Source organism: Schistocerca cancellata, chromosome 4 (assembly GCF_023864275.1).
Source record: "Schistocerca cancellata isolate TAMUIC-IGC-003103 chromosome 4, iqSchCanc2.1, whole genome shotgun sequence".
NCBI classification, from domain to species: domain Eukaryota; kingdom Metazoa; phylum Arthropoda; class Insecta; order Orthoptera; family Acrididae; genus Schistocerca; species Schistocerca cancellata.
The window spans coordinates 805,139,332-805,153,801 of record NC_064629.1 but is presented as its reverse complement, the minus strand read 5'-3'; the positions used below and the strand labels follow the sequence as shown (position 1 = coordinate 805,153,801).

The window sequence follows — 14,470 nt, the reverse complement described above, 5'->3', positions numbered from 1 at the left end:
AGTGGATGAGGAGGACAGTATGGACATCTCAAGAATCTGTGGTCTCCATGAGAGAGGAGGAATGCACATACTTTCAAAAGGCTGTGCATGCGGCAGTGCTGTGTCATCCACAGAGAGTGCCTCAGGTTCGTGTGTGTGTGTGTGTGTGTGTGTGTGTGTAGAGACATCACCGTCAGAGCCCGCCACAGGCCCCAGTCTATTTAAGGGCAGCCGAGCTATGCTCGGCCTCAGTTCTCTATGTGTATTGCTACAACTCATTGGGTACGTTGAGTGTTACTCAAATACTATATTCAAGTTGTTAATGCTTCCATGGAATAAAGTTGTGTTCAGTCTACTGGTCATGTTGTACTTGACATCAAGATTGTTGTTGAGTGGTGGTTGGAAAATGAGGAGACAGATTTTTATGACACGCAATTCAGAAGTTTGGTGTTCATCATGATATGTGCCTTAGTATTGGCTGGAAATTACACTGAAAAGTAAATTAAGGTATAGGCTTTCATATAGCAATAAATTGTTTAAAAAATCCACTTGCATTTATTTAACACAAGAACAGCAACTCAAAAAAAGCCTCATATTAGCAAAAATCTTAACACTCAGAAAAAATATCCCAAATGAAACATAACTTAAAGAGGTGTAGTACACTGTTCCAGCAACATGCACAAATCCTTATTTCTAGGGATAATTTTATAATGCTGTCCCAAGAGCCAGATACTCAGCATAGCATCCCAGTGTTCTCGAAGTCAAATGAGATTTTTCTTCACGCTACACTCTACTATTGTCAATTTCTCTATGTGCCCGAGTCTTAAATGCCAGATGTGCTCCTCACAGTATTTTGAGATACGATGCTTTGTTTGCCACATGTATTGGGACCATTTTCACAAGAAATGTTGTCTATCCCAGGTACGATCCGTTTTAGCGAGTCTTTTACAGAACTGAGGTACTCTTTCATCTTAGGTGGTGATTGGAAGAGATTTTTATGTTGGATTTTTCAAGCAGCCTTGCAATTTTGGCTGCGAGCAGTCCCAAGTAAGGCAGGAAAGGGCATCTCCTGTCTTCTTCCTCCACCTCTCAGCTTACTGCATCTTTTATCGTCTCGAATGTCCTACCAATCTGTGCTTCACTATAGCCATTTTTACAGAACCCTTCTTCAAGTGTCGTGGTTTGGTTGGGAGGCTTTCCTTATTGCAGATGGCACCCTATGTACCAGGGTGGTTGGCACTGCCAGTCGCTACGGCAAATTGTGGCAGCTCACAGCATGAAGGTACAGCTCTGTGTAGGTCTTCTTCCTCTGTACTGCATGGTCTGGTGTATATCCAAGAAAGGGAGACAACTGTTCTTCTCTATTCCTACGGTGAACGCAAGAATTTGATGGATGGTGCTGAGGTGGTACAGAAACACATTCAGTGCCTGTCTGCCGTGCTCCCACACCAAAAGAGTATTGTTAACGCACCAGAAGAAGTGCTCGGGTTTTTGGTGAGTGGTTTAGAGGACCCCCTCCTCTATGCATTCCACGTACCGATTTGCAATCCCAGGACCCAGTGGGGATCCTGTGTCCACTCCATTCAGCTGTTCGTAAAACTCTCCATCACACTTTAAGTAGGTGATTGTTACTCCAGGCTCAAAAAGTTTATTGACTTGTGCATCAAAATGTTGAGTAAGGGTGCCAAAGAATTTTGAAGAGATACTTTCACAAACAGCGATTCAACGTCAAAGCTCACAAGCAGGTCATCCTTTGACAGTCACATGTCCTTAAGTACTTCCATGAAACTGACAGAGTTCCTAATGTGGTGACTGCATTGTCAGTTAAGGGTTTTTAGAATTGTCATAAGATATTTAGTGAGACCATAATCATGTCAGTTAATAGTGTTGAGTACTGGTTCCAGAGGCACACCTCCCTTGCGGATTTCGGGGAGTCCATACAGGTGCGGTGTGGCTAGTGTCCTGGGATACAGCCACTTCTTCACTACTTCTGATAGATTTGAGCTCTTCCAACAGAGCTACCGTTTTACTGTGTGTGTGTGTGTGTGTGTGTGTGTGTGTGTGTGTGTGTAAGGGGGGGGGGGATGATGACTAGGGGCTTATCATCACGGTTATCAGTGCCCATAAGATGATCAACAGAAACAAATGTGGTTAAAAATGTAAAAACGTGAGAAAAAAATAGAAGGCAAACAGAGATAAATATCATGGTGGATAGCGTTAATAATTTTCAGATAAGGCGGCTTCACTGATTCGTATACTGTACACCCATTGTCTAGACACAACTGCATCTAAGCCCTATAAAAGTGGTGCAGATATGTCCTGTCTGCTCCCCAATACCTGTGGTAAAGGCACTTTTAAGATATTCAGTGTCATCTGTGTTCTGGCTGGCTGGCTCTGAGCACTATGCGACTCAACTGCTGAGGTCATCAGTCGACTAGAACTTAGAACTAATTAAACCTAACTAACCTAAGGACAGCACACAACACCCAGCCATCACGAGGCAGAGAAAATCCCTGACCCCGCCGGGAATCGAACCCGGGAACCCGGGCGTGGGAAGCGAGAACGCTACCGCACGACCACGAGATGCGGGCTGTGTTCTGGCTTTCAGGTCTCTCACGTGTAGTAACCACAACGGTCTGGAGTCAAAAATGAGACCAAGAAATTTCATTGGGTCTTTAAAATTTGGAATGGTGTCCCTCATATTCAAATCAGGTAGATTAAAATGAAGACACACATTTATTTGAAGAAAACTGAAAACTTGTCTTTGCAACTCACTCCTCTAACCTCTGCATTATAAGTTTCAACTGACAAGTCACTGTTCCAACACTAGAGGAGGAACAGAAAACTGCAAAATCGTTCACAAAAAAAGGAGCACAGTAAAGGATTCCTTACTGTAGAAATTATACTATTTATGCCAATGGCAAAGAGGGTAACACTGAAAACAAAGCCCTGAGGAACACCATTCTCCTGCTCAAAATGAGCAGACAGCACTTAGATAGGAAGGACCATATAAAGATGGGGAGGTGGCCACAAAAGTCCCATTGGTGGAGCTACCCTAGAATACTGTGTCTCCAGTAGTGTATAGGCCTTACTGATGTCAAAGAATACACTGATATAGTGATGGTTACATAGTAAAGCCTCCTGAATAGCCGCCTTTAGCAGAATCAAGTTGTTGACAGAGGATCGAAATCTCCCAAATACACACTCAGAGTGGCTAACGAGTTGCCTGGTCTCTAACATCCAGACAAGACGACAGTTAATCATTTGTTCCAGCGCCTTTCCTATACAGCTTGTTAAGGTGACGCTGCAGCAGCTATTGGAACATGTTTGATACTTTTCCAGTTTCATGAGAACTATCAGAATGGCCCCTCTCCATGAATCAGGAAGGTGGCCTGAGTGCCACATCAAATTGAAACATGTAAGAATTTCCTTTGATGCTGCTTGATCACAAGGATAAGGGGCAGTTGTAAGACTCAGAACTGTTTGATCTTAAGTCCAACTCCCTCTCTGTGGTCACACGGTAGTAGAGGAATGTAAAATCCTCGCTGACATTGGCAGCAGTCAACGCAAAATGCTCTGCCATCGTCTGAGCGATGTCTTCGGGCATTGTTTAGACACACACTGTTTCAGTACTACTGCTGTTGGTAAGCGATTGAATTTACCAGGAATCCTCCTGATGGTTTCCCATACTTTCGTAGAACAAGTTGAATGGTTGACAGACTCCAGGAATGCTTCCCATGATCTCCTCCTTCACTCCTTAATTAAACTGAGCCTCAGCTGTTGCACTTGAAAGTGTGTGAGGTCGTCTGCTGTTGGGTGGCATTTAAACCTTCATAGAGCTGCATGCCTGACCTGGAGTGCAGAGCAGCACCCAGTGGTGCACCAAGATACAGTGTGTCTCCTAAGGTGACCTGAGGACTTTGGGGTGGATAAGGAAGCACCATGGTGAATCACTCATGTGATGTGGACCACCCTTTCCTGGACACAGCCTATGAGTTCAAACACAGCCAGTTGGCTGAACATTGTTCAGTTAGTCCTGCTGACCATCCATTTTGGTGGCTTCCATTCCAATAATACTCCATGCAGCAGGTGGATCCACAGCAGTAAGTGGTCACTGGAATGAATGGTGCCAATTGCTTCACACTGAGCAGAGTCTGTGATGGCTGGAGAGCAGAAAGAGAGCTTGATGGCTGAGGATGACCCAGAAGCAGCTGAGAAATGAATGGCATACACAGCTCATGAGACATCATGGAGCTCCCCAAATCTCAACACCTAGGCCTAGGTATAGTTTGAGCCCCATAATACCTTATGGGCATTGAAGTTATCCAGCAGGAGAAGTGGGCAGAGGAGTTGTTCTATAAAGCCTATAAGAGCCTCAGGATCTATCACATCTTGTGAGGGTAAATACATTGAGCAGACAGTGATGAACTTCAATGTCTGCTGTTTTTAGGTAAGTAATCAAGGAAAGAGCAGAGAAGTGGTGTGCATTATTGACAAACACAGCAACCCCTCCATCGGCTTTTTCCCCAGTCAGGTCATACTTGAGGTGGAGGGTGGAGGTTCAGCCATGGGGCAAGATGGCTGCCCCAAACAGACTTCACGTTCTATTGGCTCTGAAGCAGAAGCAGCAGAACTGTCATCAGCTCAAAGGACATCTTACCAGATTCTGCCTTTGGAGGCGCTGGAAGCTCTGCAACTGTGGCTTTATCTCATGTTCTTGGGGAGTGAGGCTGTGGGGGGTACTATGGGTTCTGAAACAACTGCAGTTTGACACGTGCACCTGCAAATGTAGGTAGTAGTGCTGACACTAGCAACCTCCATTTGTGTAAAAGCATTGCTGTCAGAACAGGCTTTTTCAAGGCTGAAGCAAAAGATGTAGTGCATGTGGGACGCTTCTTGGCCTTGCAGATCTTGGCCTCACCATACGTGATGTGTTTCAGTGTTTCAATCTCCTGCATCTTCCTTTCTTCAAGAAAGGGTGACCCTGGTGCAATTTAAATCCTGTCAAGGACATGAACAAAGGACACCTTTGTGGGTGGGCACACATTTTTCGTTAAGTGGCCTCTCCGTTACATCCCACAGTTATGTGCCCAAAGAGCTGGTATTTAAAACTGTGCACTGGGATGGGGACTATGGTTGCACACTTAGGCAAATGAAACCTGCCTTGATATGCTCTGGGAGTTTTGTGCTATTGAAGATAACCAAGAAGGGGTCAAGATTTTACCAGATCCCCACCCACCCATTTCATGACATTCTGCACATTGACGATACCTCATTCAGCCCACTCATCTTTCAATTCCTCTTTGGAAATATCAAGCAGATCTCTATATAACACAACACCTTTGATGCAGTTCAAGATGTTGTGGATCTTCATTTCTATGGCATATTCCCCAAAGCATTTAGCTTCTCGGAGATTCGTTGCTTTTAGGGAACTACAAATTTCAACCAACAGTGTTCCATTTCGCAATTGCTTGACTGATTTGAAAGTGTCAGCATTGCCCTCCAAACCTTTCTGAATCTACAGATATGAAACTTTCTCGAAGCTGCCCTCTATCATTTTAACAATAAAAAACACATTCTGGCCAGCAGCATGCACTCTGCTACAATAAATTGAAGGAGTCTGAATAATTCCTGAGCCAAGAGGACTGTCTACACATGCCCTATTGTTAGACTGAGTGTTGGTACCTACCAGGAGCACACCCATTTGGCTGGGAGGAGGAGGAGAAAATTTTGAGGGTTCCATTTCGGTCCCACGAGCAGCTACTAGACAGAGCCCTGTGTGCCTAGGTAAGCCTGATACAACTGAGGTGCAGCAGTTTTCCCAGAGGCTGCACTGTAAGGTGGAAAATTATAATACTCCTCTCAATAGGTCAGGCATGCACTACAGACAGTGTGTTGCAGGGTACGTTGTGTTGAGAAATAATCGTTAAGAAAAAAATTCGGTGTGTTGCACCATTTCTGGGTTAATTAGCATTGAAGTTAACCACTCAGGCTGTTGCACACGTAAATTCAAGTATCCTACCAAATACAATTATTATCAGTTGTTCTCATAGCGTAGATGATCATGTACAAGGCTGCTTAGCCTTTGGCTCAGGTTCAGTACCTACAACAGTCCCATGTCCAATTTTTTTATTGCTGTCTTGTTTGCTTTGAGGAAACCAAATGAAGAACATGTTTGGAGAGACAGTCTCTGGTGGGCTCTTGAATTTGCACGCAAAATGGTCTGATTGGCTAACTACAATCCTAATTAACTCAGAAACAATGCAACATATAAAATTTTTTTCTTAGTAATTATTTCTCAGCACAACCAACCCTGCAACACCCTTACAAGAGATCCAGGCTGTTTCTGACAACCCTATATAGGTTATAGGTCAGAGAAGCTAGCAAAGTCTTATAGACAAGTGGGAAATACTGGCAAGTTCTTTGTATATTTGACTGAAATAGGATCATACAGCCTCTCGAACCATGAAGTTTCATTTCATTTCCTCTTCCTCTTCTAGGTATTTCACTTTTTTGTCAGACTGATATGACAATGAACATGACAGATGACTCAATATGTTTTTCCTTTGCAGATGGCAAAAGTGTTACTGTGCAAGATGTGGAATGTAATATAAATGAATGTTGCAGGTTAATGCTCAGCTGCAACAAAACACAATGAATACAGTTTCTAAAATGGAACTGTGGCAAAAGTAACATTTTATTGTCCTAAGGTGGTCAAATAGGCAGTGAAGTTGGCCATTCTAAATTCTTAGGGCTGAGGATTGATGGAAGGCTTTCTTGGAAGGAGAAACCATTGGAGGCAGCTCAGTCAGGTCCTAGTCTTCATTTGCAACACACCAGAAAACTAGGAAGTTACATTATTTAGCTTTTGCTGTGTGCTTCTATAGTTTAATTCTTACATTAGTAGTAGTAGGAAGGATAGGGTGTACACATACTGTATGCAGACAAAGTAAGAGCTGGCCCCAGTTTGCGAACAGCTGAAAACACAATGCACATTGCTGCCTTGAGATGGCCGCAGAGAATCTGGCGCATCACATGGGACGCCTCACGTGTTGCTTGTTTCGCCAGGGGAATCTGCTACCAAGGCATTTTACAACATACCCACCGAGTGGCAGTCACTCTTACTGCAGAGTGGCAGGTTCTAACACATTCATGTCACTGCTCCAATGTTAGGTGCATTACAGAGCCCCTTAGGGGAATAACTTCCAGGGCTGCAAAGAAATCTAATGTGCCTTGTTATGTCTCCTGAGTGGCCTCATCTGAGATGTGGAGGAAGTCCTGCCTGCAGCTCTCAAGGATGCAGGATGCAGTCATCTGCAAGTTGTGGCTCATGTTGGCACCAATGATGCCTGTCACTTGGGTTCTGAGGCTATCCTCAGCTTGTGCGGGTGGCTGGTGGCAGTGGTGAAGGCTGCTGATCTCGCTCTCAGAGAGCAAGCAGAGCTCACAATCTGCAGTGTCATACCCACATTTGGTTGGGATCCTGGGATCCTTTGATAAGGAGCTAAGTGGAGAATCTCAACCAGAGGCTCCATTGATTCTGTGACGATCTTGGCTGCAGATTTTGAGACCTGTGTTGTAAGGTGGATAATTGTAGGACTCCCCTTGATAGATCAGGTGTGCACTACACACAGGAAGTTGCTACTCAGGTGCTAGTGGAAAGCACATGGTCAATAATATAAGGTCCTCTCACGAGCATTCGCCAGTCAATATGCAAAGAGTAAAATCAGATTGTGTACGAAGTAAAAACACTTCAATTGTCAAAATTTGCAGTAAAATTCCTGAAGCTACAGACCTCCGGAAACGATGTTGCACACAAATTATTCTCGGAAAACAGAGCTGAATGAAACCCACGGTAGATAGCTCTGAAATATTTAATGAGGCATGGAATGTATATTGAAAGAGTTGACTGCAGTCGACAGAGATATTGTCTATCAAGGTCAAAACTGAGCCTGAGTGGAAGTTATCTGAACACAAGTATCCAGCCTATGTCAACTTAAGTTAACCATCAGGTGTTTTTACTGGCGACCCGATTCCACCATAATAGTTGGAGAATCATTCACAGAGAGTTTATCCTCAGCAGTGCGGAAGTACCCCAATTATCCAGTATTAGTTGGAGCAGATTTAATCCTGCCAAGTATTGGCTGAGATGTCTATGGATTCATTGCAGGTAGTAGGGACAGACAGTCTTGTGAAGCAATTCTGAACACATCTTCTAAAAACTGTCTTGCACAGCTACTCCGACAAACCACATGCAGTGGAAATATTTAGACTTTATAGCTATAAACAGGCCTGAACTTATCAACGGTGTCAGCATATATAAAAGGATTGGTAATCATGACATCGTCATAATGACGATGGTTACCGAAGTTAACAAATCCATCAAGAAGACTAGGAGAGCACTTATGCCAGAAAGAGCAGATAAGCAGTTGTTAGCATTGTGCTTACACAATGAATGGACATCACTTAGTTTCAATATGATGGACATGGAGGAACTATGGGCAAAGTTTAAGCTGACTGAAAATCGCACTCTGGAGAAGCAGGAGTTGACTAAGTGGATTAAGGACAGAAATGAACCTCTGCAGTTTCATTATAAAATTCAGAAAATGCTGAGGAATCAAAGATCATTGCACTCTAAATTCAAAAAAGAACATGGAAATGAAAGAAAGAAAGAAAATTAGTAGTTAACATCTTGACAATGAGGTCATTAGAGACAGAGAACAAGTTCAGATTAAAGAAGGATGGGAAGGAAATCGACACACCGTTTCAAAGGAATCATCCCAGCATTTACCTTAAGCAATTTAGGGACATCATGGAGAAATTAAATCATGATGGTCAGGCAGGGATTTCAACAGTCATCCTCCTGAGCGTGAGTCCAGTGTGCTAACCACCGCACTACCCTGCTCGGTGAACATGGAAATGTCAACAGGCAAAAGTTAGTAAAAACTCACATGTCTATAAAAAAATCGATGAGCAAAGCATACAACAGCTTCATCCGTCATATGTTAGCGAAAGACCTTGCTGAGAAATGATGAAAATTCTAGTCCTACAAGTAAGGGGTAGTCAAATGAAAATGAGATAGATGGGAAGAAAGTAAATAAACTGTTCTTATTTCAAAAGTAATTGTCATAACTGTTAATTCATGTATCCCACTGTGAGAGAAGATGCTAAATGCTTTAATGAAAAAATGTTTGTGGTTGCCTACCAAAACCACAATTGTACCCATGTGTGCACCACCGCATCGAAAGTGCATTTGTGGCCATGTAGACCTTTCTTCAGGGCTTCAAAAGTATGGAAATCTCATGGGGGGAGATCAGGACCATATGGAGGATGTTCAAGGGCTTCCCAGCAAAACTTCTGCAGTGCAGTCGGAGCAACCTTGGCAACATGTTTCATGTTGCTTATTCACATAAAGTGGAGCGATTATGTGATGTAATAATGGGGACAGATTTTGCATATGTTAGGACCCTCCTTCTTAAAAGCTAGCTTAGCACGGGGCATGTAGAAGCTAAAAAGCAGGAGGAAGAAGGTTGGGAGAAAGGGTGTTGTGAATGTGTAACATAAGTCACCCAGTAACCACCCAGGTAGCCATGCATGTTAAAAGCACTGCTTCCGGGACAGGGAGGTGTGCCAGCCCTGGATTGAATCTGTCCGGCATTTTAATGATGAGGGTCGGTGTGCCAGCCTGTCTGGATATAGTTTTTAGGTAGTTTCCCACAGCCCCCTAGGTGAAAATTCCTACCTCAGTTACATGATTTGCAAACATTTAGAAAATTTTTGCTCCTTTTACTTCAATAACACTACACATAGACAGTTGGTGCAACATTCCATCCCAGTGGTAGTGGGATGACAACAGGAAAGGCATCCGGACACTCCTTGAATTAACCCTGCCAAATTCATTCATAACCAGGTAGACCCTGCAACGATGTGGGACAAAGGCACACAAAGGAGAAGAGAAGAACAGGAGGACAGTATAAAGCTTTAAAAACTTGCCCAACCAAATCTAAGTTAAGGCATTGGTACACCAGTGGGGAGAAAATAAGATGTGGAAAGTCATTAAACAGGAAAATAAGCTGTATTAAAAATGAAATAACTTCTCACAGCCCTATAGATTCTTAAACACAGACTGTTCTGAAAATTTGTGCTTGTGAATTTTTAATAGCTATGACTATACCTGTAAAATTTATAACAAAAAACATGTGGCACTTGCAATACACAACTGATGCATGAATAGGTCACTACCTAACTATTATCAACTGTATGCAGACCACACTTTTATTATAAATCTTAAAAGTATTGTTATAGGTATTAAAAACTCACAAGCACAGATTTTCAGGACTATTTGTATAGGGTTAGGAATCTGTATGGGGCTATTTAAAAACATGCTATATTAGAAATTTATTTTTATTTAAATAATTATTTTCTGCCTTTTTTTCTTGTGCTTGTGAAATTTTGCAATGAATTCTAGACATTTTCATGACATTATATATTTCATTTACACACACACACACACACACACACACACACACACACACACACACACACACACACTAGCTTTCCACCTTCGGGTTCGCATATGTCACATACCGCCTCGAATGCATTTTGATACTCCCACCACAACAAGCTGGTCCTGCATGATAGCCAAGGTGTCGCACGGTAGCTGAGACATCAGACATTACCAACCTTAATCACACAATTCTCCTCCTCCTCCCCCCCCCCCCACCACCACCCCTACCACTATCCCTATCCCTTCCAAACAGACTGACAAGAAAGAAAGGTAGTACTGCACTGTCATCCAGTTCTAAGCTATGTTCAAAATTTCAAGTCTCTAGCTCATTGGGAAGTTACTTTAAAATCGACTGCAAAATTTTTACCAAACAGACAGACAGACAGACAAGAAAGTGATCTTATAAAGAAATGTTAAAATAGGACTGAGCAACAGAACATTTCTCGATAAAATTTAAATGGCATTCTAACAATATGTCAGCACCCGTTCTAAGACAAAAAATTGATTAATCAGTCATGAATCAGCTAATGCTAAGAGTAGCGTAAATACTGTGCAATAGTTGCAGCAGACAGACACAGCCAGGGATTTCACTGACCACCGAGTTACTTGTCCCTGCTTGGCTGACTGCTTTTGTGCTAAACCTCATTTTGCCATTTGGTCTCAACTAATGATGTGCATGCAATAGAACAAAGTAATAAGGAAGATATGAAGCTGGCTTTTCTAAGTTAGAATACATTTTTGTTGAAAATATATATAGACTCATATTTGAAATAATATTAATTCATTATATGAGCCACTGAAAAGAATGGTTTTTCCCAAATACATCCACACAAAAAGAATGTATCTTGTAAGTTAGTGCATCTCCAAAAGTGACAGACATGATAACTGTTAAGATAAGTGTCTCACTAATTATGAAATTTACATCTATTTCTTTTCTTCAGGATTTTATGTAGATCTCTGGTGAAATCATCGTTTTCATGGTGGAATGATCATGAATATACTATCATTTATTCTCTTGCCTGTCTTACAAAAATGTGTGGTAAGGTATTTAACTTTTTAAATATTGCATTTTACCCTTGTGGTATTCAAACATTTGAGACATGAAACCCTTCTAATCACTGTTCCCCAATTATAAAATCAAAGAAGAGGCTTCAGCCCTGATCACATAACTCGTGCATTTATTATGTGACTGAAGCTGCTTTAATGCAACCCAAGATCATGCAGAATTGAGTACATGCAGAATTAAGCAGACCATAAATAAAAATATAAACATATACTGCCATGTACTTATGCATACGTAATACAAAAAGAAACTGACCTGTCCAAGCTGCTGCGAGTCCAGGGTGAGAGCACTATCGCTGCTTTTTTTGGCCTCCATATAAGAAGGTGCCGGGAGAGAAAGTGGGCGAAACACAAAACTACTGTTGCCATTACCATTAATATTACTTTGATAATGACTACAAGGAATAGGCAGTGACAAGGTTTGGGGCACAGGACTACACTGGCGCTGAAAAAATAAAAGACATGAAAGAAGAAAATGAAACCAATAAAGCTACATTGATAGAGGCATGCAACTTTTAAAGTGTAAAATATGACACATGCACTACATCCACATCCCATATAAGTCTACTTCTGCATAGAAAAGGATGTAGATTGGAGAGAATTAATTGACTTAGTGTTGCCTTGTTGTCTGATTACAAGGCAGTGCAATGTCAGTGCATAACACTAACTTGACACAAAAGAAATGAGACTCTTCACATTACCAAGTAACTAATTACTGATTAGTATTTAGTGCAGAAATCTATTTTTGCTGAGTCCTTATGCTGAGATAAGTTTCACCAAAGTTAATCACTGTAGTGGCAGTCAACAAGAAGTTTACTACAGATACGTTCTTCCACTCTGTAGGAAACTGTTGTGTAGGAGGTCTGACTGAACAGGGATTGTTTCTGCAAATTTATATGCATACCAAATACGTTCAGTTAAAGGCAGTCACCTTAAAAGTGGGACCCAATTGAGTCCACACATCTGTATTCCTCCTACCTCTGCTCCATACATTTCTTCACTTTATATCACACAAGGTTGGACAGGAGTGCTGCCATTTTCACCTTTCAATGTAATGTAAGAACATTTATGTTGTAAACTGCTCATCCACTGCCACTGAGTTAACTAATTTTGATGAAACATATCAGAGCTCAAGGACACCATAAAGCAGCTGCACACTAATATATTGTGAGAAACACCCTACTTTGTGTACATGTGATGTGACCTCTTCGAAGAGTCAAAATAATTTTGACTATGAAATTTATAAAACTGTTGTTTAAACAAATTCAAATTAAAAATAAATCTCATTCCAAAGCTAAGTCATCTACTAACTACTGGTTGCATATATGGCTACCTTAGGTCAAATTTACAGAACAAGCAAGTAAAACAAAAACAACAGCTACTGAAAAATATTAAAATTTGGGTAAAATTGTTTTCAAGTCTGCCTGAAAGGAATCAACATGCTGTTTCATAATGATTTTCTATTATATACAAGATGCTGTACAAATAACCACATGGCAACAACTAGAATTTATATATTCCATAACCAAATATCTGTCCCTGCATGCTGCAATATTGGCAATGCTTCCTATTTACTTGGTGCTCTAAATAATTTATTATGCTCTTCCTAACTCACCTCTGTTTTCTCCAGTATTGGGGAATACAATGTAGGTGGTGGTGGTGCTTCCTTTTTCCTCTTCAAAGAAGCATGCTGTGTTTCAAGTGGAAGTGTGCTGGAATTATTTGGAATGGACAGTGCTGGATGCTGCATGCTGCCACCAAGTGAACCTATAATTAATGGGGCCATCAAGTAATTAAATCAATGCCATAATATCAGATTATTCAATAAATTCAAAAACTACAATTCACAAAGGTAGAACGACTGAACCCCAGCATAAAAAATAAATATTATCAAAAAAGCCGAAATTTCAGTGAACCACATAAAAAACAGAGCACAAATGGGAACTTAGTGACTGAAAGTATCACCATCACCACCACTATCACCATTTTGTATTCAAGACTCTGGTTTTTACTGTTATAAAAAGGAAACAAAGGTAAGACTTTGTCTCACCTGTGATCCGGTCATTAGAGATGGAACACTAGCTAATTTGGGGAAGAACAGAAATGGCCAAACCCTAATTAAAGAAACCATCCACCAGATTTGTCATCCTTTTTAGTACAATTAGAATTTATGGCATCACAGAGGAATTTCTGAAAATGGTTCAAGTTACATGTTTAACAGAAATCAAAGGGGTCAATCTGAAACAATGTAGACATTAAGCTATCAGCCCTTATCTGACCGGGAACTAGATATACTATCCGATGAAAAGTAACCAGATACTCCTATGTAATGTGGAATTGACCACTAGATGTCACGAGGCAAATCTACCAGTATAAAATGAGGCAGAGAATATTGTGTTTTCAGCAGAGAAGCTGTTTTTTCAGCAGAATGGATCAGTCAGGAGAGTTCAGTGACTTTGGATGTGGTTTAGTCATTGGATGCCATCTGAGCAACAAATCAGTCAGGGACATTTCAACCCTTCTAGGGCTGCCTAGTAGACCATTGGTGCGATGACTGTGTAGAGGGGATGTAAAGGAATAACAACAGCCACACGAAGACCAGGCAGAACTCACGTACGGACAGACAGGGACTGTCAAGTATTGCCGAGAGTTGTAGAAAATTGCAAGAAATCAGAGGAAGGAATCACTCATGAGTTCCTAAGTGCTACCAGTGGTCCAGCTAGCACAATGACAGTGCATAGAAAGTTAAAAACAATTGGGTACAACGGTCAAGCAAATCCTTACAAACCCCACATTTCTGTAATCACTGCTAAGCGAAGCTACACGTGGTGTAAAGAGTGATGCCACTGGACAGTGTATGACTGGAAATGAGTGACTTGGAGCAATTAATCACAGTACAGCCTGCAACAACCCGGTTTGGCT

General features: G+C 41.5%; 1 protein-coding gene across 3 annotated transcripts in view; it reads right to left on the bottom strand.

Moving 5' to 3' along the window:
* LOC126184737 (filaggrin) overlaps positions 1-14,470 on the bottom strand; it is a 351,145-nt gene that overhangs the window by 64,316 nt on the left and 272,359 nt on the right. For 2 of the 3 annotated variants that reach the window (XM_049927274.1, XM_049927275.1), the window contains exons 11-12: positions 13,164-13,315; positions 11,805-11,993 (exon numbers count right to left, since the gene is read on the bottom strand). In XM_049927274.1, coding sequence (XP_049783231.1) covers positions 11,805-11,993; positions 13,164-13,315 — 341 coding nt within the window. The remainder of the gene's footprint in view (positions 1-11,804; positions 11,994-13,163; positions 13,316-14,470) is intronic. The other variant, XM_049927277.1, reaches the window with a different exon arrangement.